This window comes from Malaclemys terrapin, chromosome 2 (genome assembly GCF_027887155.1).
Source record: "Malaclemys terrapin pileata isolate rMalTer1 chromosome 2, rMalTer1.hap1, whole genome shotgun sequence".
NCBI classification, from domain to species: Eukaryota; Metazoa; Chordata; order Testudines; family Emydidae; genus Malaclemys; species Malaclemys terrapin.
In genome coordinates, this window is record NC_071506.1 from 285,804,273 (window position 1) to 285,823,573 (window position 19,301).

General features: G+C 64.3%; 1 protein-coding gene across 1 annotated transcript in view; it reads left to right on the top strand.

Annotated features, from left to right (window-relative positions):
- The window catches only part of LOC128831358 (SCO-spondin-like), a 141,278-nt gene that overhangs the window by 42,801 nt on the left and 79,176 nt on the right, over positions 1–19,301 (top strand). Inside the window, exons 32-47 of the mRNA XM_054017670.1 lie at positions 5,333–5,455; positions 5,967–6,058; positions 6,848–7,085; positions 7,564–7,716; positions 8,183–8,323; positions 9,058–9,240; positions 9,381–9,531; positions 12,217–12,376; positions 12,689–12,743; positions 13,331–13,450; positions 13,724–13,942; positions 14,480–14,573; positions 17,428–17,573; positions 17,779–17,934; positions 18,434–18,605; positions 19,137–19,176. Of these exons, the coding sequence (XP_053873645.1) occupies positions 5,333–5,455; positions 5,967–6,058; positions 6,848–7,085; positions 7,564–7,716; positions 8,183–8,323; positions 9,058–9,240; positions 9,381–9,531; positions 12,217–12,376; positions 12,689–12,743; positions 13,331–13,450; positions 13,724–13,942; positions 14,480–14,573; positions 17,428–17,573; positions 17,779–17,934; positions 18,434–18,605; positions 19,137–19,176 (2,243 nt within the window). The remainder of the gene's footprint in view (positions 1–5,332; positions 5,456–5,966; positions 6,059–6,847; positions 7,086–7,563; positions 7,717–8,182; positions 8,324–9,057; positions 9,241–9,380; positions 9,532–12,216; positions 12,377–12,688; positions 12,744–13,330; positions 13,451–13,723; positions 13,943–14,479; positions 14,574–17,427; positions 17,574–17,778; positions 17,935–18,433; positions 18,606–19,136; positions 19,177–19,301) is intronic.

Here is a 19,301-nt window from a genome sequence, read left to right on the forward strand (position 1 = left end):
GTAAGGTACCGAGCACCTCCCAGCTTGTCTAGGAGCTCGTCCGGCCTGGGCATGGGGTAGGCATCGGCCACAGTGATGGCATTGAGCTTCCGATAGTCCACACAGAACCGGATCGACCCGTCCTTTTTGGGGACCAGCACCACCGGCGAGGCCCAAGGGCTGGAAGACGGCTGGATCACCCCCAAAGCCAGCATGTCATTGACCTCTCTTTCCAGGTCCTGAGCAGTTTTCCCTGTGGCTCGGAAGGGGGAGCATTTTATAGGCGGGTGCGATCCTGTCTGCACCCGGTGGACAGTCAGATTAGTGCGTCCAGGCTGGTTGGAAAACAGCTGCTGGTACAGATGCAGCACCCCTCCGATCTCAGCTCGCTGGGCAGGGGTTAGCCGATCAGAGAGGGGAATTGCTTCCAGGGGGAAGCCAACTCTTGTCCCAGGGAATAGATCTACTAAAGGGTCATCTCCCTGCCCCTCCCACTGTCCACACACGGCCAACACCATATTCCCCCTGTCATAATATGGCTTCATCATATTCACATGGTACACCCGGTGGTGGTGTGCCCGGTTCGACAGCTCCACCACATAGTTTACCTCGTTTAGTTGCTTGACAACCTTGAAGGGCCCTTCCCAGGCGGCCTGGAGTTTGTTTTTCCTCACGGGGATGAGGACCATCACCTGATCCCCAGTGGCGAAGGCGCGGGCCCGTGCTGTGCGGTCATACCAGACCTTCTGCTTCCTCTGGGCCCTGGCCAGATTCTCCCTGGCCAGGCCCATGAGCTCGGCAAGTCGTTCCCGGAAGGTCAGGACATACTCCACCACCGACTCTCCGTCAGGAGTGGCCTTCCCCTCCCATTCGTCTCTCATCAGGTCCAGGGGCCCCCTTACCCGCCTTCCATATAGCAGTTCGAAAGGCGAAAACCCGGTAGACTCCTGGGGTACCTCCCTGTACGCAAACAGCAGGTGAGGTAAGTACTTGTCCCAGTCCTGCGGGTGCTGATTCATAAATGTTTTCAGCATCATTTTTAGCGTCCCATTGAACCTCTCCACCAGCCCGTTGGATTGGGGGTGATATGCTGAGGCCCAGTTGTGCCGGACCCCACATCTCTCCCACAAGCACCGGAGTAGGGCCGACATGAAGTTGGACCCTTGGTCCGTCAAGACTTCCTTGGGGAACCCCACTCGGCTGAAAATGGTCAGCAGCGCATCCGCCACAGTGTCTGCTTCAATGGATGATAAGGGCACTGCCTCGGGGTAGCGGGTGGCGAAATCTACCACCACCAGGATGTATTTCTTCCCAGACCGGGTCGTCTTGCTGAGAGGTCCCACTATGTCCATGGCCACCTTCTGGAAAGGCTCCTCTATGATGGGCAAAGGTCTCAATGCTGCTTTCCCCTTGTCCCGGGCCTTCCCCACCCTCTGGCAGGGGTCACAGGATCGGCAGTACTGCCGGACGTTGGTGAAGACCCCGGGCCAGTAAAAGTTCTGTAGCAGCCTCTGCCTGGTGCGCCGGATCCCCTGGTGCCCTGCGAGAGGGATGTCATGGGCCAGGTACAGTAGCTTGTGGCGAAACTTCTGGGGAACCACCAGCTGCCTCCTGATCCCCCACGACTCCACTTCCCCCGGGGGAGCCCACTCTCGGTACAGGAACCCCTTCTCCCACAGGAACCTCTCCTTGCATCCTCTCCTCATGGTCTGTACCACACTGAGGTCAGCCAGGCCCCTTAGCTTCCGCAGGGAGGGGTCCTTCTGCAACTCGGCCTGGAACTCGGCGGCTGGGGAAGGGATGGGGACCTGCTCCCTCTTGTCGGCTGGGTCGGAAGCCCCAGCCACCCCGCGGCCTGTCCTTGGGTGTTCCCTCCCCACCCGGGAAGGGTTCGGTGCCTCCGGTGGGACATCCTTCCCAGGGTCCGGGCGTAGTGCCCCTCGCCGGCTCTGGCTACGGGTCACGACTAAGGCGGTCTGGGGGCTGCTTGGCCAGTCCTCTAGGTCCCCCCCCATCAACACCTCAGTGGGCAAATGGTGGTGCACTCCCACGTCCTTGGGGCCCTCCTTGGCCCCCCATTTCAGGTGTACCCTCGCTACGGGAACCTTGAATGGGGTCCCGCCCACCCCGGTCAGGGTCAGGAAGGTGTTGGGCACCACCCGATCTGGGGCCACCACCTCGGGCCGGGCCAGTGTCACCTCTGCGCCCGTGTCCCAGTATCCATAAACTTTCTTCCCATCCACCTTCAGGGGAACAAGGCACTCGCTCCGCAGGGACAGCCCCGCGCCAACCCTGTAAACGGAGAACTTTGAATCCGGAGCATCTGGCCCCCCAGAGAAGCTGGCCGGGGGCCCTTCTCTCTCTTGAGCAGTTGATAAGCTGCCAGCCCCTCTTGCGTGGGAAGCCTGCCCCTCGTCCGTCTGGGCCTCTACCAAGTTAACCCGGTGCGGGTTCGGTCTGCTCAGTCTGTCCTTGAGCTTGGGGCACTGGGCCCGAACGTGGCCTCTTCGGCCGCAGTAATAGCAGCTCAGGTCCCGTGGGTCCCCTCGAGCCGGTCGGTTGTCCCTGATGCTGGGCCTTCCCCGTGGGAGGGGATTCCCCATATTCCCCCTTTGGGAGGTCCCAGGGTGACTCTCTCTCTGCATCGCGGCGGGCCTGTTCCTTTGGGGCTCCTCCCTGCCACCCCCTGACCGGCTCTTTACAAACTCATCAGCCAGCTGCCCGGCGTGTCGCGGGTTCTCTGGCTTTCTGTCCACCAACCACAGCCTCAGGTCGGATGGGCACCGCTCATACAGTTGCTCCAGTACCAGCAGTTTAATCAGGTCCTCCTTCGTCGGGGCCCCACCAGCCCACTTGCTGGCGTATCTTTCCATGCGGACGGCTAGTTGCAGATATGAGATCTCAGGGGTTTTATCTTGACTCCGGAACCTTTCCCGGTACATCTCAGGAGTCAGCCCAAACTCTCGTAGCAGGGCCCTTTTGAATAGTTCGTAGTCCCCTTTCTCTGCCTCTCCCAGTTGGCGGTACAATGCCACGGATTTGGGGTCCAGTAAGGGGGTAAGGACCCGGAGTCTGTCCGCGGGGTCCACACGGTGCAGCTCGCAGGCCGTCTCAAAGGCCTCCAGGAAGTCATCCATGTCCTCCCCCTCCTTGTATGGGGCCATGATGCACTTATCAAAGCTCCGTGCAGTCCTGGGTCCCCCCTCACTCACCGCAGCCGGGGGTTCGCTGCCCTTCAATCTCGCCAGTTCCAGGTCATGCTGACGCTGTCTCTCATTCTCCTGTCTCTGTCTCTCTTCATGCTGACGCTGTCTCTCATTCTCCTCCCGTTCACGCTGATGCTGTCTCTCTTTCTCCTCCCGTTCATGCTGTCTCTGTCGTTCACGATCCTCCAGCTCTCTCAGTTTTAGCTCTTTCTCCCATTCCAGCCAATTCCGCTCCCCGGATGCCGAACGCCGCCGGGAGGATCCTCTGCTGGCCGGTGGGCTTCGCCGGGGGGACCCCCTGCTGGCCGGGGGGGTCACGGCGCCTTCGGTATTTGCTGGGCTCCTCCCCACCCTTCCCCTAGGCATAGGAAGAAGGGGTCTCGGGAAGCCCTCAGCAGCCGGCTGACCACTCCCAGCTGGGACAGACACTGGGGCCTGCGCTGCATTTGCCAGGCTGCTTCCCTGAGACACAGGGATCAGTTCATTCGCGCGATCTTCCGCCTCCAGCTGGGCAATGAGCTGTTCTTTGGTGAGCCTCCCAATGCGCAGCCGCCTCTGCTTGCACAGCTCCACCAGGTCGCTCTTAAGCTGCTTGGCATACATCTTCCTGCTGGCCACTCACCGGCCTGTGTGCTCACAGCTCCCCACAGTTCCCAGGGGGCCCCCTAGTGTGCCAGCCCTTCTCGAGGTCACCACCTCTCTGCCAGGGTCGAGCTGCAGACTCCTCCGCCCCTGGGACCACTCGCTGCGATCCCCCCGGGGGACCCTGTTACTGCAAAAGTCCTTCTCGCTGGTCACACACTCCCAGGGGTAATAACCGTCCCTCTCTCACTCTTCAGCGCGCCTGGTCCCCGTCAATCCCCCTTCGTTTTACTGCTCCCCAGTCACTTACTGCAGGAAGCGCCGTCCACGGGGTGCAGTAGATCCCGCCGCTGCCACCAGTTGTTGCGGATTGTGGGGGAGTTAGGGCCCTGCACCCCTCTTCCCGAGATTCACTGCGACTCTCAGCCAGCCAGTAAAGCAGAAGGTTTATTTAAGGACAGGAACACAGTCTCAAGCAGAGCGTGTAGGTACGACCAGACCCCCTCAATTAGGTCCCTCTGGGAGGTTCAGGGAGCTTAGACCCCAGCTTGGGGTTCCCTGTGTTGCACCACCCAGCTCAAACTCAAACTAAACCCCAAGCCCCTCCCGCTGCTCCTCTCCTTTGTTCAGTCTCCCGGGCAGAAGGTGTTAATTCTCCCCACCCCCGTTCCTGGCTCAGGTTACAGCTCAGGTAGCTTCCTTCAAGGGAAGTCCCACATCCCCACTGCAACCCCCCTGCAACATTCCCAGGTCAAATCTGCCCTGCTCCCTGCTCCGTCACAACACCCCACTCGCCTGCGCCCCTAGTGCTGCCCCTCCCCCCTCGCCCCAGGCAACGGCAGACACCCCACCCCCCTGCACCCCTAGTGCTGCCCCTCCCCCCCCCGCCCCAGGCAACGGCAGACACCCCACCCCCCTGCACCCCTAGTGCTGCCCCTCCCCCCCCCGCCCCAGGCAACGGCAGACACCCCACCCGCCTGCACCCCTAGTGCTGCCCCTCCCCCCTCGCCCCAGCCAGCGGCAGACACCCCACCCGCCTGCACCTCTAGTGCTACCCCTCCCCCCCCGCCCCAGACACCCCACTCGCCTGCGCCCCTAGTGCTGCCCCTCCCCCCCGCCCCAGACACCCCACCCGCCTGCGCCCTTAGTGCTGCCCCTCCCCCCTCGCCCCAGACACCCCACTCGCCTGCACCCCTAGTGCTGCCCCTCCCCCCCCGCCCCAGGCAGCGGCAGACACCCCACCCGCCTGCACCCCTAGTGCTGCCCCTGCCCCTCCCCCCTCGCCCCAGGCAACGGCAGACACCCCGCCCGCCTGCACCCCTAGTGCTGCCCCTCCCCCCCCGCCCCAGGCAACGGCAGACACCCCGCCCGCCTGCACCCCTAGTGCTGCCCCTCCCCCCCCGCCCCAGGCAACGGCAGACACCCCACTCGCCTGCACCCCTAATGCTGCCCCTCCCCCCTCGCCCCAGACACCCCACTCGCCTGCACCCCTAGTGCTGCCCCTCCCCCCCGCGCCCCAGAGCAGGGTCACTATGTCTCACTATGTCCCCTTCCTTCCCTGGCAGGATCCACGGAGATCCCACCCTGCCCGGGGCTCTTCGTCTGCAACAACCGCATGTGTGTGAACGTGTCCCGGGTGTGCGACGGCTCGCCCGACTGCCCCCAGGGCGAGGACGAGCTAGCCTGCGGTGAGGGCGGCTGGGGGGGATCGCATGGGCCTGGGGCGCTCCCAGCAGCACATCTGTTGGGATGGGGGCTGCTCCAGGCTCTGCACAGGCCAAACACATGGGGGGGGGTGTTGGCAGAGTGATGGGACGATTGGTCTGAGCCAGCACAGGGGGGTCACGGGGCTACATGGGCGCATTGATCAGAGCTTGTACTGCAGGGAGGCAACGATGCCAAACTACATGGGCCCATGTCTGTAATGGGCACAGGGGGGAGCGGACAGAGGGCCGTGGCCGTGACGGGCACGGGGGGAGCGGACGGAGGGCCGTGGCCGTGACGGGCGCGGGGGGAGCGGGCGGAGGGCCGTGGCGGACACGGGAGGAGCGGGCGGAGGGATGTGGCCATGACGGGCACGGGGGGGAGCGGGCGGAGGGCCGTGGCCGTGACGGGTACGGGGGGAGGCGGGCGGAGGGCTGCTGCTCTGCTTGGTGGATCCGCTGTGTCTCTCACTGTCCCCCATCCGCCCCCCTGCAGAGCACCACGTCCCGCCGGGCGAGAGGAACCAGACAGTGGGGCCCTGCACCGAGTACTCGTGTGCTGAGGGCAAATGCATCCCCTTTAAGCAGGTACGGGTGGGGCTGGGGGGCAGGGCCCCCTGTCAGGGGCTGCAAGACGCTGGTGTGTGCGGCTGCTGGCCCAGCCTTGCCCCGGCTCCACTCCCCTGCCTGCGGGGCTGGGAGGTGCTGCCCGATCGGGGCGTGGCAGAGCGTCCAGGGAGGAGGAAGGGCAGTGCCCCTGGGTGAGCTGGGCATAGCCCCTTTGCCCTGGCCTGAGACATGCAAGCTCCCTGCCTAGCAGTGCCCAGGCTGTCCCCTGCGCCTGCCTCCGTGCTCCCCCCACCCCTGCCTCCATCTGCACCGCCCTCCCCCGGCTGAGGATCGTGCCCTCGGGCTCACGCCCCTTCTCCCTATGCTCCCCTCACCAATGCATCGCACCCCTGGCACCCAGCAGCCTCATTCCCAACTGCTGAGACAGCCTGGGGGCTGCCGCACCACCCTCCTCTGCCCCCGCCAGCCTGCCAGGCATGCCTAGCCCCACATCTCCCGTCCTGGCCCTTCCATCCCTGCTGCCACTCTCCGCAGGGCAGAGCCGGCTGGATCCTCACAGCATGGGACAGCTGCGCCACCCCGCCCTCGCCTCCTGGTGCCAGTCCAGAGTGCCCCCTAGTGCCCGCTGCTCTGTCCGCTCATATGCTTCTCCCCATATCAGCTGGTCTCTGCTTCTCTCACCCGCCCATACTGCCTGCCCTGCCCTGCCCTGTGCCCTGCTCTCTGTCTCCCCTCCCCGTCACTGTTGCCCCCCAGCTCTGTGGGTCTCTGCCTCTCCCCGGGCGGCTCAGTGTGGTCTCCCGGCAGGTGTGTAATGGGCTGGCGGATTGCGCGGATGGCAGCGAGGCCTCGGGCTGGCTGCCCTCGGACGAGCGGGACTGCGGGCTCTGGAGCCCCTGGGCCCCCTGGAGCACCTGCAGCCGGTCTTGTGGGACGGGCCTGCAGATCCGCAGGCGGGTCTGCACCAGACGGGCCAATGACGTCCTGCGCCATTGCCACGGCGAGGAGACGCAGGCCCAGCAGTGCTTCGCCCTGGCCTGCCCAGGTGAGACTGGGCCGGGGGCGGTGTCCGTACAGCCGGGTGTGGGGTGAACACAGGGGTGTCCGTACAGCCAGGCGTGGGGTGGACAGAGGGGTGTCCGTACAGCTGGGAGAGGGGCAGAGGGGTGTCCATACAGCCGGGCGCAGGGCAGACAGAGGGGTGTCCGTACAGCTGGGCACGGGGTGGACAGAAGGGTGTCCGTACAGCCGGGCGCAGGGCGAACAGAAGGGTGTCCGTACAGCCGGGCGCGGGGCAGACAGAAGGGTGTCCATACAGCCGGGCGCAGGGCAGACAGACGGGTGTCCGTACAGCTGGGTGCGGGGCGGACAGAGGGGTGTCCGTACAGCCGGGCGTGGGGCGACAGAAGGGGATGTATCCAGAATCACTGCAGCCCCACGCAGGCGATACGGGGGGTACTCCAGACGGTGCAGTGCGTGGGCGGGGCCGGTCCCACCTGCCCTCTCCCCTCTGTGCCCTGCAGTGGACGGCGCCTGGAGCGAGTGGGCGACGTGGGCGAACTGCACCCAGGACTGCCGCGGGGTGGTGGTGCGGCGCCGGGGGTGCATCGCGCCCCGGAACGGGGGCCGGCACTGCTCCGAGCTGCCCGGAGCCTCGCCTAGCACGCTGGAGATCAGTGAGTCCGTGGGGCTGCGGCCGGGGTCCCCTGCTCCAGGCATGGCCGGCATCCACACTGGGGAGCGGCTCTATGGGGCGGAGCAGCTCTCTGTGCTTTCCCGTGGCCTGGAACTCGCCTGAGCCCACAGATGCCATCTGTCGTAGATCCTTCCTCGCTGCCCAGGCTACCCTGCCCATGAGTGGGTGTCAGGGGCCCTTGGCCCCCCAGAGCCGCTCTGCGTTGCTGTTGGCCCCGGAGCTCCCTCTGCTCGGGGGCAGGGGGGGGGGTTCCTACGATGCTGCCACCATGGCCCAGAACAGCTGCTCCTGGCAGCCGGCTCCCGAGAGGGTCGAGCCCAGCCTGGCACCGTGGCACCTCTGCTGCGTCCCTGGAGCTCCCAGGGCTGGGCTGTGGTGGTGGGGCTGGGTTTGGTGCCAGGGCAGCCCCGAGTGAGCTAACCGTGCTCCCCGGTGTCTCTCTGCAGAGCCCTGCCAGCTGGAAGGCTGCCTCAACGCCACCGCCTGCCCCGCAGGCCTGGTGCGCAGGCTGTGTGCCCCGTGCCCCATGTCCTGTGCCGATCTGGCCAGCAAGGGCAAGTGCAAGAGGGACAGGCCCTGCAGCCCAGGTAGGGCTGTGGGGGGGCTGCGAGGAGCGGGGGCTGGGTTGGAGGGTGGGGATGGGGTGGGAGGGCTGTGAGGGGTGGGGGCTGGGGTGAGGGGATGGGATCTGGGGGGCCGGGTGGGAGGGCCGCGGGGGGGTCCAGCGGATGGGCACTGCGTCCGCCTAGCGGCACTCACTGCCCACCTATCCTAGGCGCGTCTGTAGCTCGACCAGGCCGACCCCTGTGGGTCTGCACTGGAGCAGACGCTGGCGCCACGAGCCGGAGGGTACTGGGCAGTGTTTGAGTTGTAATGAAAGAGGAGCCGGGGCTCAAGCAATTGTTTTACATTCATAACTGATGCAGCAAGACCACAGGTGCCGCATCTCAGCCCTGCCAGGCCCAGAGGTGCTGGGGCTGTGAACCGCCAGGCCCAGAGGTGCCGGGGCTCTGAACCGCCAGGCCCAGAGGTGCCGGGGCTCTGAACTGCCAGGCCCAGAGGTGCCGGGGCTCAGCCCTGGCAAGCCCTGGCACAAATTAACCACCAGTACTGGGTGTGGCTCAGTGCCAGTGTTACTGTAGCCATGGGTGGGGTCCCTGTGGAGATCCCTCTGCCCTATAGAGTGGTGGGGCAAAGCTGCTCTGACCCCTCCGGACAACCCAGGGCCCGTCCCCGCTGGGGCCTGGGCCGGGCGTCTGCATGGCCGGCAGTGGGGCCGAGGGAGCGTGTGCCCTCACCCGCCCCTGTGCTCCCCCCGCAGGCTGCTGGTGCCCGGAGGGGCTGGTGCTGGACAGCGAGCAGCAGTGCGTGCGCCCCCGGGAGTGCCCGTGCCTGGTGGAGGGCGTGCGCCACTGGCCTGGCCAGCTGGTGAAGGTGAACTGCCGCATCTGCGCCTGCCAGGACGGGCAGATGAAGCGGTGCCGGCAGAACCCCGAGTGCACTGGTAGGTGGGGCTGGGCCCCGGGCTCCCCGGCTCCCCCTCCATTCCCGAGCCTGCGGGTGGCTGGTTCCTGGCTCGCCTGCGTCCCACTGCCCCTGGCTGCGGGGGCTTGTCTCACGCCCCCTCCCTGTGTCTGTCTCTAGTTAACTGCGGCTGGTCGGCCTGGTCTCCCTGGGGCGAGTGCCTGGGCCCGTGCGGTGTGCAGAGCATCCAGTGGTCCTTCCGCAGCCCCAACAACCCCAGCAAGCACGGCAACGGGCGCCAGTGCCGGGGCATCTACCGCAAGGCGCGCAGGTAACGCTGAGGGGACGCCGGGGCGGAGCTGGGCCACTTCGAGGGGCTCCAACGGGGCAGCCGCTCTCTGCAGGGGCTCGGCATGGCCCTCGGGCGGCTCGGCACGGGCTGAGTTAGTTCAGAGGAGCCCCTGAGCACCAACCTGGGCGGTGGGCATGGGCCTGGGGGGCCGGCAGTGGGCATGTGTTACCCGCACACTCCAGGGCTCCCCCTTTACCCAATTCCTAGGGCTCCGGGCGCACTCCTCTGCGGGGCTGCAGGGCCTTTTCCCAGGGAAAGCCTTGTGCAGTAATAGCCCGATCCTCTATCACCCATCACCAGCCAGAGTAACACGCTAAGCCTACAGCACCAAGCTCCCCGGTCCTGGTCTGGCAGCGGGACTTTCCCGGTGAGGTCGGTCTCATCTGGGTTCTGGCCGCTGACCTTCCCGTCGTGCTGAGGATTCCTAGCGGCTTTGATCTTAGGCTGTGTCTTGGGGCTGAGTTCTTCTCCTTCCCGCTCTTTCCTTGTCCTCCTTCTTCTTCTTCTTCTCTTCCCTTTGCCTTTCTTTTTCCTTCCCAGCTGCTCCCCTTGGACCCCAGTTTATATAGTGAAACTTGAGTCCTGCTTAGCTGCACCTTAACCAATCATTTCACTGAAGTCTTGCAAAATCATTCCTGACCAATCCTAACATACTGCACCATCATTCTTGACCCTGCCAGACCCCACCACCTTGGTGGATTTAAATCTTGTCAAATTAATTATGCAACAGCCAGAAACAATCAAAGCACCAGACAGATAAACCAGAGAGAAGTGGGGACCATAAGGACAAAACAATAACGAAGTATGTTGTACTTGAAGTACTGCACAGGATCTTTTCAGGGGGAATAAGACAAAACGCCACATTTATTAGTAATACATGTTTTCATTAACACTGTATTATATGCATATAATATATTACACTTACACTCACACACACACACAAACACACTCCGTCTTGTTGTTACCAATTAGTTGCTCCCCTTAACTTCACTGGCCAGGTGAGTTAGATGGGGGAGGGGGTGGAGCCGGGCTTCTGCCGATCCGGATCGATGCTCCCATGTTGACAAGACGAGACCCGGGGTCCTCTGCAAGACACCTCACTTTTATAGCAGCTTTCCTCTTATGCAAATCTATACCAGATTCAAACTCTGTGTCTGTGTCCATTGGTCCTTTGTGCTGCTTTCTTTTGAGTGTTGTCCCAATGCTGCAAAGAGGGTGTTTCCAAAAGAAGGTGCTCACTTCTAACCCCCTCCCCCCCAGGCCGTCAGTATATCTGCTTGTCTTTAATGAGCCCACTTGACACCTTTTATTGTCCTTGGGTCTGGCTCCCAGCCCCTCTCCAACAGTTGAGGCTGTCTGGAGGTGCTGCCTTCCATGCCTTGCTCATCCACACCTCATTCATTCAACAGGGCAATTGATTAAGAGTGTGGGGGGGAGAGCTCTTGTTCTACTGCTAGCAAAAAGAAATTTTTCTTCTATCTTATTCTATCCTTAGGGGCTATAATATTATACCAAGGGCAATGCAAAGTTTCTAAATGAGGCTTTGATACAAAGTCCCATGAAAACAGAGGTCACACATGACCCACCACAAGGTTATATGAAGAGGCACAATGTAAAGTCATATGAAAATTATTAGAGATTTATCTACAAGTAGGGATTTCACCCCACAGCTGTGGAGAAGCGATTCCTGGCCAGACAGAACGCTGTCTCCTTGCTCATCTGGGGATGATGGGTGCTATTAGGAGAGGCACCTTCTTCATAGCCCGATATGACATTGTTTTACTGTAATTTAGATGGAATGTGGGGATGTGACTTTCTGCTTCTTGGCTCATGGCAGCTTCTCACCTAATATGGCTGCAGAAAAAGGCCTCAGACTGTACATATGGGGACTGAGGGGGTAGGGGTGGGTACTGTGCAGTGGGCTCTGGGTATGGAGCTGAGTGTGGGCACCGAGCTCTTGGCATGGGGGCTGGGGTGGACACTGGGCTCTGGTAGGAGGCTGTGGTGGGCACTGGGTAGGGAGCTGTGGTGGGCACCAGGCATTGGGCTCTGGGGGTAGGTACCAGGCAGTGGGCTCTGGGTAGAGGCCCAGGGGTGGCATTGGGTAGGGGGCTGGGGTGGGCAGTGGGCTCTGGGGGTGGGCACTGGGCAGTAGGCTGGGTGGGCACTGGGCAGTGGGCTCTGTAGAGGGCTGAGGTGGGCTCTAGGGATGGGTACCAGGCACTGGGCTCTAGGTAGAGGCCTAGGGGTCGGCAGTGGGCTCTGGGGATGGGGTGGGCAGTGGGCTCTGTAGAGGGCTGAGGTGGGCTCTGGGGATGGGTACCAGGCACTGGGCTCTAGGTAGAGGCCTAGAGGTCGGCAGTGGGCTCTGGGGGTGGGGTGGGCAGTGGGCTCTGTAGAGGGCTGAGGTGGGCTCTGGGGATGGGTACCAGGCACTGGGCTCTAGGTAGAGGCCTAGAGGTCGGCAGTGGGCTCTGGGGGTGGGGTGGGCAGTGGGCTCTGTAGAGGGGTGAGGTGGGCTCTGGGGGTGGGCACCGGGCAGTGGGCATTAGGTGCCAGGCACTCTAATCAGGGGACTGGACTTTAAGCCCCAGTCCTTCCCCGCTGGCGCTGTGCCCCCAGCCAGCTCTAACCGCGCCCCTCTGCCTGCCCCCCCCCGTGCAGGTGCCAGACAGATCCGTGCGAGGAATGCGAGCACCACGGCCGGTCGCACCCCATTGGCGACCGCTGGCGATCGGGGCAGTGCCAGGTGTGCCAATGCCTGCCCAACCTGACGGTGCAGTGCTCCCAGTACTGCCCCTACAGCACCGTGGGGTGCCCAGAGGTGAGCCCGGGACCCAGCCCTGCGCTCTGAGGCCCAGTCACCCCGGGGGTGCAGCCCCGGCTGCTGGGAGCTGGTGTTGCTGGAGAAGGGCTGCGGGCATGGTTGGCTGGGGGGGGCAGGCCGAGGTTTGGGGGTTCATGGGGACTTGAGGGGTCTGAGCGTGACCCTCCCACGGCGTCTCCAGCTCAGGGCAGGGCTGGTTGGAGCCCCAGCGAGGGGCTGTGACGGAGCCAGGCTGCCCTGCGGCGTGGGCACTGGGCTGGCACCCCAGAGAGCTCCGAGGCTCAGGCTGGTTCCAACATCTCCCCACAGGGGCGGGCGCTGGTGGAGGGCAGGGGTGAGGCCTGCTGCTACTGTGCTGAAGCGGGTGAGTCCTGCGCTGGGGGGAGCCGGGGGGGGTCGCAGGGCCCGTGGCTCCATGGCGTTGGGGGGGCGAGGGGGCAATGCTACTGTGCTTGGGCCATGGTGCTGGGAGGAGTCCAGGGGCGGGTCGCGGGGCTCCATGGTGCTGGGGGGGTCCGGGGTGGGAGGGGTTGCAGGGCCCGTGAATCCATGGCGCTGGGGGGCAGGAGGGGAGGGACTCTCACAACACATGCCCCAGCCAGTCCCGGCGCCCCCCGTCCATCCCGACCTGGCACCCCCCCCCACCCCCCCGCCATGCTGATGCCCCTCAGACCTGACCTGCAGCCCCCCAGTAGCCGGTGCTGGTCCGGGCGGAGCGTGGGCTGTCCCCAGCGTGGGGCTGCCCATGGGGCGGGTTCTGCAGCCCCCCATCCTGGGCTCTCCTGAGATGTGCTGCCCCTTTCCCCTGGGATGGAAGGCAGCGGGGAGGGGGAAGGGAGGGACGTGGGGGACTCCTGCCCCCAGTGCTGTGCGGGGGAGCTAGGCGGGGGCCGCGGTGTGTCAGGCACAGAGTGGAAGGGCCCGAGGCAGAAATCCTGTCGCCCTGCTCAGGTGAGAACAGGACCAGCGCGCCTGCTGTCCAGACGGCCGGGCCCCCGGGCACCACCCTGGCCAGCCCGGCTGCCTCCACCAGCCCTCCTCTCGTCACCTTCCCGCTGCCCCCTCTCGGAGGTAAGTGCTGACTCCATGGGCCCCCGGGAGCGCCCCCACGGGCAGCGTGTGCGTGGGGGTCACTCGGACAGAGGCCGGCGGGGTGTGGGATGGACTCGATGGGGCCGGGTTGGTCTCTGACTCCCAGCGCGGGGCAGGGGCACCTCCTGAGTCAGGCCTGCTGCCAACCCCTCCGCCCGGCCCGGCTCCCTTGGGTACCTCGGCCAGTCGCAGCCGCCTGCCTCTGCCCCAGCGCGCGCAGCAGTGCCCGTGACCCCCGTCTCTGTCCGCCAGACCGGTGCTACGGCCCCCTGGGCTTGGCCTCCTTACCGGACAGCTGCTTCACAGCCTCCTCGCAGCAGCCGGAGAACCCTGCCCACGCCGGGCGCCTCAACCACGTGCTCCCGGGCTCGGACCTGCAGGGCTGGGGGCCCCAGGCAGAGCTGTACCACGAGCTGCTCTCCAAGCCGCCCTACCTGCAGGTGGATCTGCTGGAGCCCAGGAACCTCACAGGTAGGTGCCTGGCCTGGCACGCTCCAGCCCCCGGCCTTCCCTGGCTTCCGGGGGGCGCAGGACACCCCAGAGCCCCAGGGCAATGCTGGGGGGCTGGTGCCAGGCTGCACATCCCCTGCTGCTCGGTGCCCTGCGCTGGGCAAAGTGCGGTGCCAATTCAGAGCCCTCGGCAGCCCAGGCCCCGGTTACCTCCTGCGCCACCGAGCCGGGGCACCATCCTCAGCCCTTGGCGGTTGGCTGTGGGACTCCCTGCCACTGGACAAGAGGCTGAGCCATCCGGCTGGCCAGGCCAGGGCTGGCAGCGCTCGCTCCTGCTCTCCAGGTGAGCGGCTGGGGATGATCCTTGGAGCCGATCTCCACACGATCCTCGGCGATCCCGACAGACTGACCCTGCGGGGCTGGCATCAGATCCGCCCCCCCATAGCCCTGCTGCCGAGGGGCAGCTCTCGGCTCGCAGAGTCTGGGTCTCCCTGGCCCGTACCCCGGAGAGCCCCGTGTCCTGCAGGGGCGCTGAGCTGTGCTGTTCTCCTCCCCCAGGGGTGGTGGTGCAGGGGGCAGGCTCCTCGGACGCCTACGTTACCAGCTTCTTCCTGCAGTTCAGCACGGACGGGCTGAGGTGGCACGAGTACCGGGAGATCTCTGCGGACGCCCAGCCGGAGCCCAAGGTACCTCCCCGAACCAGCCCCCCAGCAGCCATGCGGGGCCTCCGGGGGAGGTTGGTTTGGGGGCTGTCACAGCTCCACCGGCCGGTGCTCCCCGGCGGCTCTGGAGCCTCCCCTGGGAGGACCCCGTTAGAGTGGTGCCCCCTTAGTGTCACGCTCCCTCGCTGGCGTCAGCCCCCGACCCCCCCCACCCCACCTCCTGGGACGGCAGCTCTGAGCCTTCAGCCCCCGCAGCCAGCCCACTCGAATCGCACCCTGGGAGGCTTGCACCCCCGCAGGGAGCAATGGCCTGACCCCTTGAGACTCTGCCTCTCGGCAGCGGGGTAAGAGCAGGAGGGTTATTAGATGTTGGACGCCGCGGAGACCGTCCGTGGTTAGCACAGAGAAGGGGAACGTTACAGCAGGGTCCTGCGGGGTGTGACCAGAGCCCAGGTGCGCTCAGACCCCTCTGTAGAGTCCCCTCCCTCCCCCAAGTCCAGAAGTGTGTCTCCAGCCGCCCATGACCCACAGGTCATCACCCCCCTACTCTTCAGTCTTTGTTCCTCTTCTTCCTCCACAAACAGGGCTGCCCCGTCTCCTCCTGCCTCACTCTTTGATCCTGGCTTCCTGCAGAGGGCCAGGGTCCTCAGTCGCTAGGTAACAAATCGCTGGGCTGTTGTCTGGGCCCAGGCCCCACATGGAACTCTGGATTCTTCTACAAAGAAAACACGTCCCCCCCAGCTACTCATGCAGTGCATAGGGGAAACTGAGGCACGCACACTGCATACAAAATATTCTGGAAAAATCCTACTTCATTCCAGGGGTCTGCGCCCCTGGGGGCGTTGTTACGGACTCACAGACCGTGCCCACTCTCGGCCCCTTGCGGTCCGGGGGGGGTGCCCCTTTCAGTGCGACAGCCCTTCTCGGGGGTCCACTCTCTCTCGGTGTCAGGCCCCTCCACCTCCTGGAGCCGCACCTCTCTGAGCCGTAGTACGTCTGTCTCTGCCGTGGGCCCCCTCGGGGAGTCCCCTCGCTCTGGACCCCTGGGGCCTCCACCCCCGAAGGGGACGATGCAACCCTGTTCTCTAGACCGGAGTGACTCTCAGCCAGTGTAAAACAGGAGGGTTTATTGAGAGTTGAACACAGCACAGGAAACTCTCAGGGTCTCAGGCCTGGTCTCCCTCAGCCCAGCACACCTAGGGTGACCAGACAGCAAGTGTGAAAAATCAGGACAGGGGATGGGGGGTAATAGGAGCCTATATAAGAAAAAGACACAAAAACCAGGACTGTCCCTATAAAATCAGGACATCTGGTCACCCTAAGCACACCCCAGTCTCTCTGCATCCAGGTGGGCTCTGCCTGCTCCCCCTCTCCAGCCCAGAGCCCCCCTGCTCCCAGCTGGGCATCTGAGATCACCGGCCCCAGGCCCCCCCTCTGTCCATTGTCTTCTCTCCAGGTAAACAAGGTCGTAAACCGGGGCCTCCTCTCCTCCCTTCTGTCCTCTGGCTGGAACCGGCTGGTCAGGTCACTGGGTCCTCACTCTGCAGCCCATTGTCCGCACACTGGCCAGAACCAGCTGTGTCTCCTCAGCTGGGGGCCTCTGGGTCACCAGGTTGCCAGGTCACCGGTCGCTGGGGTATCCATCCTCCTGGCCATCGGCTGGGTCCCCACGTCCTCTCTCCGGCCCTCTGCAAAACACACTCCCTCTCCCCTCACCGCGTTAAACCAGTAACACCCAGGGAAACTGAATCTCACCCCCTCCACATGCAAACCATTGGAACTCCACAGAAAACAAGAAAACCCCCCACTTCGTCACAGGCGTATGTGAGGCAGTGGCTGTGTGAGCATTTGGATATGCAGGAACTTCTGTGCGTGCGAGTGTCTTTGTGTGTGTGCACATGCTTGGGGTGTGTGATTGGGGGGTGGGCATGCATATCATAGAACCATAGGACTGGAAGGGACCTCGAGAGGTCATCTAGTCCAGTCCCCTGCACTCACACCAGGGCTAAGTATTATCTAGCCCACCCCTGACAGGGGTTTGTCCAACCTGCTCTTAAAAATCCCTAGTAATGGAGATTCCACAACCTCCCTGGGCAATTTATTCCATCGCTTCTTGTCCTGTCCTCAGAGGTTAACAAGAACAATTCTTCTCCCTCCTCCTTGTAACAACCTTTTATGTGCTTGAAAACTGTTCTCATGTCCCCTCTCAGTCTTCTCTTCTCCAGACCAAACAGACCCAATTTTTTCAATCTTCCCTCATAGGTCATGTTTCCTAGATCTTTTATCATTTTTGTTGCTCTTCTTTGGACTTTCTCCACATGCGTGTGCATCTGTTTGGGGTGTGTGTGTACATTTGGGGCCTGTGCATGTGTTTGGAGTGTGTGTGTTCGGGGCATCTGTGTGTGTGTGTTGGGAGGTGTACGGGGCGTGTGCATGTGTATATTCGGGGCGTGTGTGTGTGTATGTTTGGGGCGTGTATGTGTGTGTTAGGAGGTGTTCAGGATGTGTGTGTGTGTATGTTTGGGGCGTGTATGTGTGTGTTGGGAGGTGTTCAGGATGTGTGTGTGTGTATGTTTGGGGCGTGGGTGGGTGTGTTAGGAGGTGTTTTGGGTGTGTGCGTGTGTGTGTGTTGGGAGGTGTTCAGGGCGTGTGCGTGTGTATGTTTGGGGGGGTGTATTAGGAGGTGTTTTGGGTGTGTGTGTTGGGAGGTGTTCAGGGTGTGTGTGTATGTTTGGGGCGTGGGTGGGTGTGTTAGGAGGTGTTTTGGGTGTGTGCGTGTGTGTGTGTGTTGGGAGGTGTTCGGGGCATGCGGCGTGTGGGGCTGAGCCGGCCGGTCGCTCCCCTGCAGCTGTTCCTGGGGAACGCTGATGACTCCACGCCGGTGGTGAGGACTTTCCAACGCATGGTCCGTGCCCGGCACGTCCGCATCCTCCCCCACGACTTCCACCACGGGATCTTCCTGCGGGCGGAGCTGCTGGGCTGCGAGAGAGGTACCGTGCCCTGGCCCCTCCCGGGGGTGGGGAGGGGGGGGTCTGGAGAGAAGCAGGGGAAGGTGGGGGGGCAGGGGGCAGGTGCGGTGAGGGCGCCCCCTGGGGTTGAGGGCTGGTTTCTCAGGGCGGGCGCATGTCCAGGGACTGACCCGGAATTGCCTCATCCCGCCCCCCCCGCCTGCTTTTCTCTCTTCCCTGCCCCCAGTGCCCTCTGGGGCACCGACTGCACCACCGGGCCCGAGGCCCTGCCGGACTGGGGAGTTCCAGTGCCGCAACGGACGCTGCGTCCCCGCTGGGCCCCGCGGCGCCGTGTGCAACGGACTCGACGATTGCGGAGACTTCTCGGACGAGCTGCGCTGCGGTGAGCGGGGGGGCCAGCCTGGGGGGCAGGGCGGGGCCGGGGCCATCCCCGCAGGGCTCAGGGAGGGTCCTGGAGACTTGGCCTGTCCCACGCTGGCTGGACAGTGGCTGTTGAACAGCTGCCATGGGCCTCCCCAGAGGGGGCAGCATCTTAGTGCTGGGGGAGCGAGCTTTGCAAACCACCCCCGAGGCAGCTGCAGCTCAGGTCTGGGAGGGCGAGTCCCCTCCTGTCAGCCGCTGCCTCCCAGCCCAGAGGGGGCTGCCTATCCGTGGTGGCAGAGCAGTGCCCACAGACCAGGCGCTCGGAGCTGCAGCCACACGCTAGAGAGGGAGGGCCCGGGCTAGGGCGGCCAGACACAGGAAATGTCCCCCCGGGCCTTGGCCTGGAGCCTGGGAAAGGCTGAGCCGGGCTGGCCTGTGCAGCCTCTGCTCCCGTGCCTGCCCGGAGAGCTCCCTCGTCCCAGCACCGTTACCAGCCCCGGCTCTGTGCCCCCTCGCAGGGACAGCCCCATCCGTGGGGCCCTCTGCCCCCTGGCGCTGCCCCCTCTCCCACTTCCACTGCGCGCTGTCTGACGGCTGCATCGACGCCTCCCGGCGGTGTGACGGCATCGCCGACTGTCCGGACGGCACCGACGAGGCTGGCTGTGGTGTGCTCCCTGTGGGCACAGCCAGGTACCGCGTGGGGCAGAGGTGGGGGTTGCCTGGACCTCTGTGACGAGGCTGTCGGAGACAGGGACGTGTCGCGGAGACAGCTGGCGGGCATGCAGCGAGGGGAGCGGGGCAAGTCCACTCGGCCCATCCTGGGGTCAGCGTGGGAGCGAACCCTACTGCCTGCCCCAGGCCTGGGCCTGAGCCGTGGGGCCCCAGCCCTGCCGCTGGGAGGAGATTCCCCAGCTGGGTCCATCCCAATACCCCACCCAGGGACCCAGCCCCCGTGGCCCCTGGTGTACCTACCACTCCCCAGGCCCCGCTGGCCAGCAGGGGCATGTTGTCCTGTGCACCCTGGCTCTGCAGGGCTCTCCTGGGGGGCTGGTCTGACGCCCCCTCCTGGGAGCCATGCCCTGACTCTGAGCGGGCAGGCCTGGGCCGGGCGTTCCCCCAGGCCGGTGGAGAGGGGCTGCCCCATGCCCCGGGACTGGAGCCCCCAGAGGCAGCTTTCTGGGGGGGCACCACTAATTCACCCCTTTGCTCTGGTTCTCTCAGCAGCTGGGCCCCCGGGCAGCCCTCGCCACCCACCGAGGAGGTGAGAGAGCCTGCAGCGGGGGAGGGGAATCTCCCAGCTGCCCTGTTAGTGTGTTAATGACCTGTCCCCACGCCCCCACCCCAGCCCTGCCTTGCTGCGCTGCCACCAAGGGGGGGGCCTCTGTG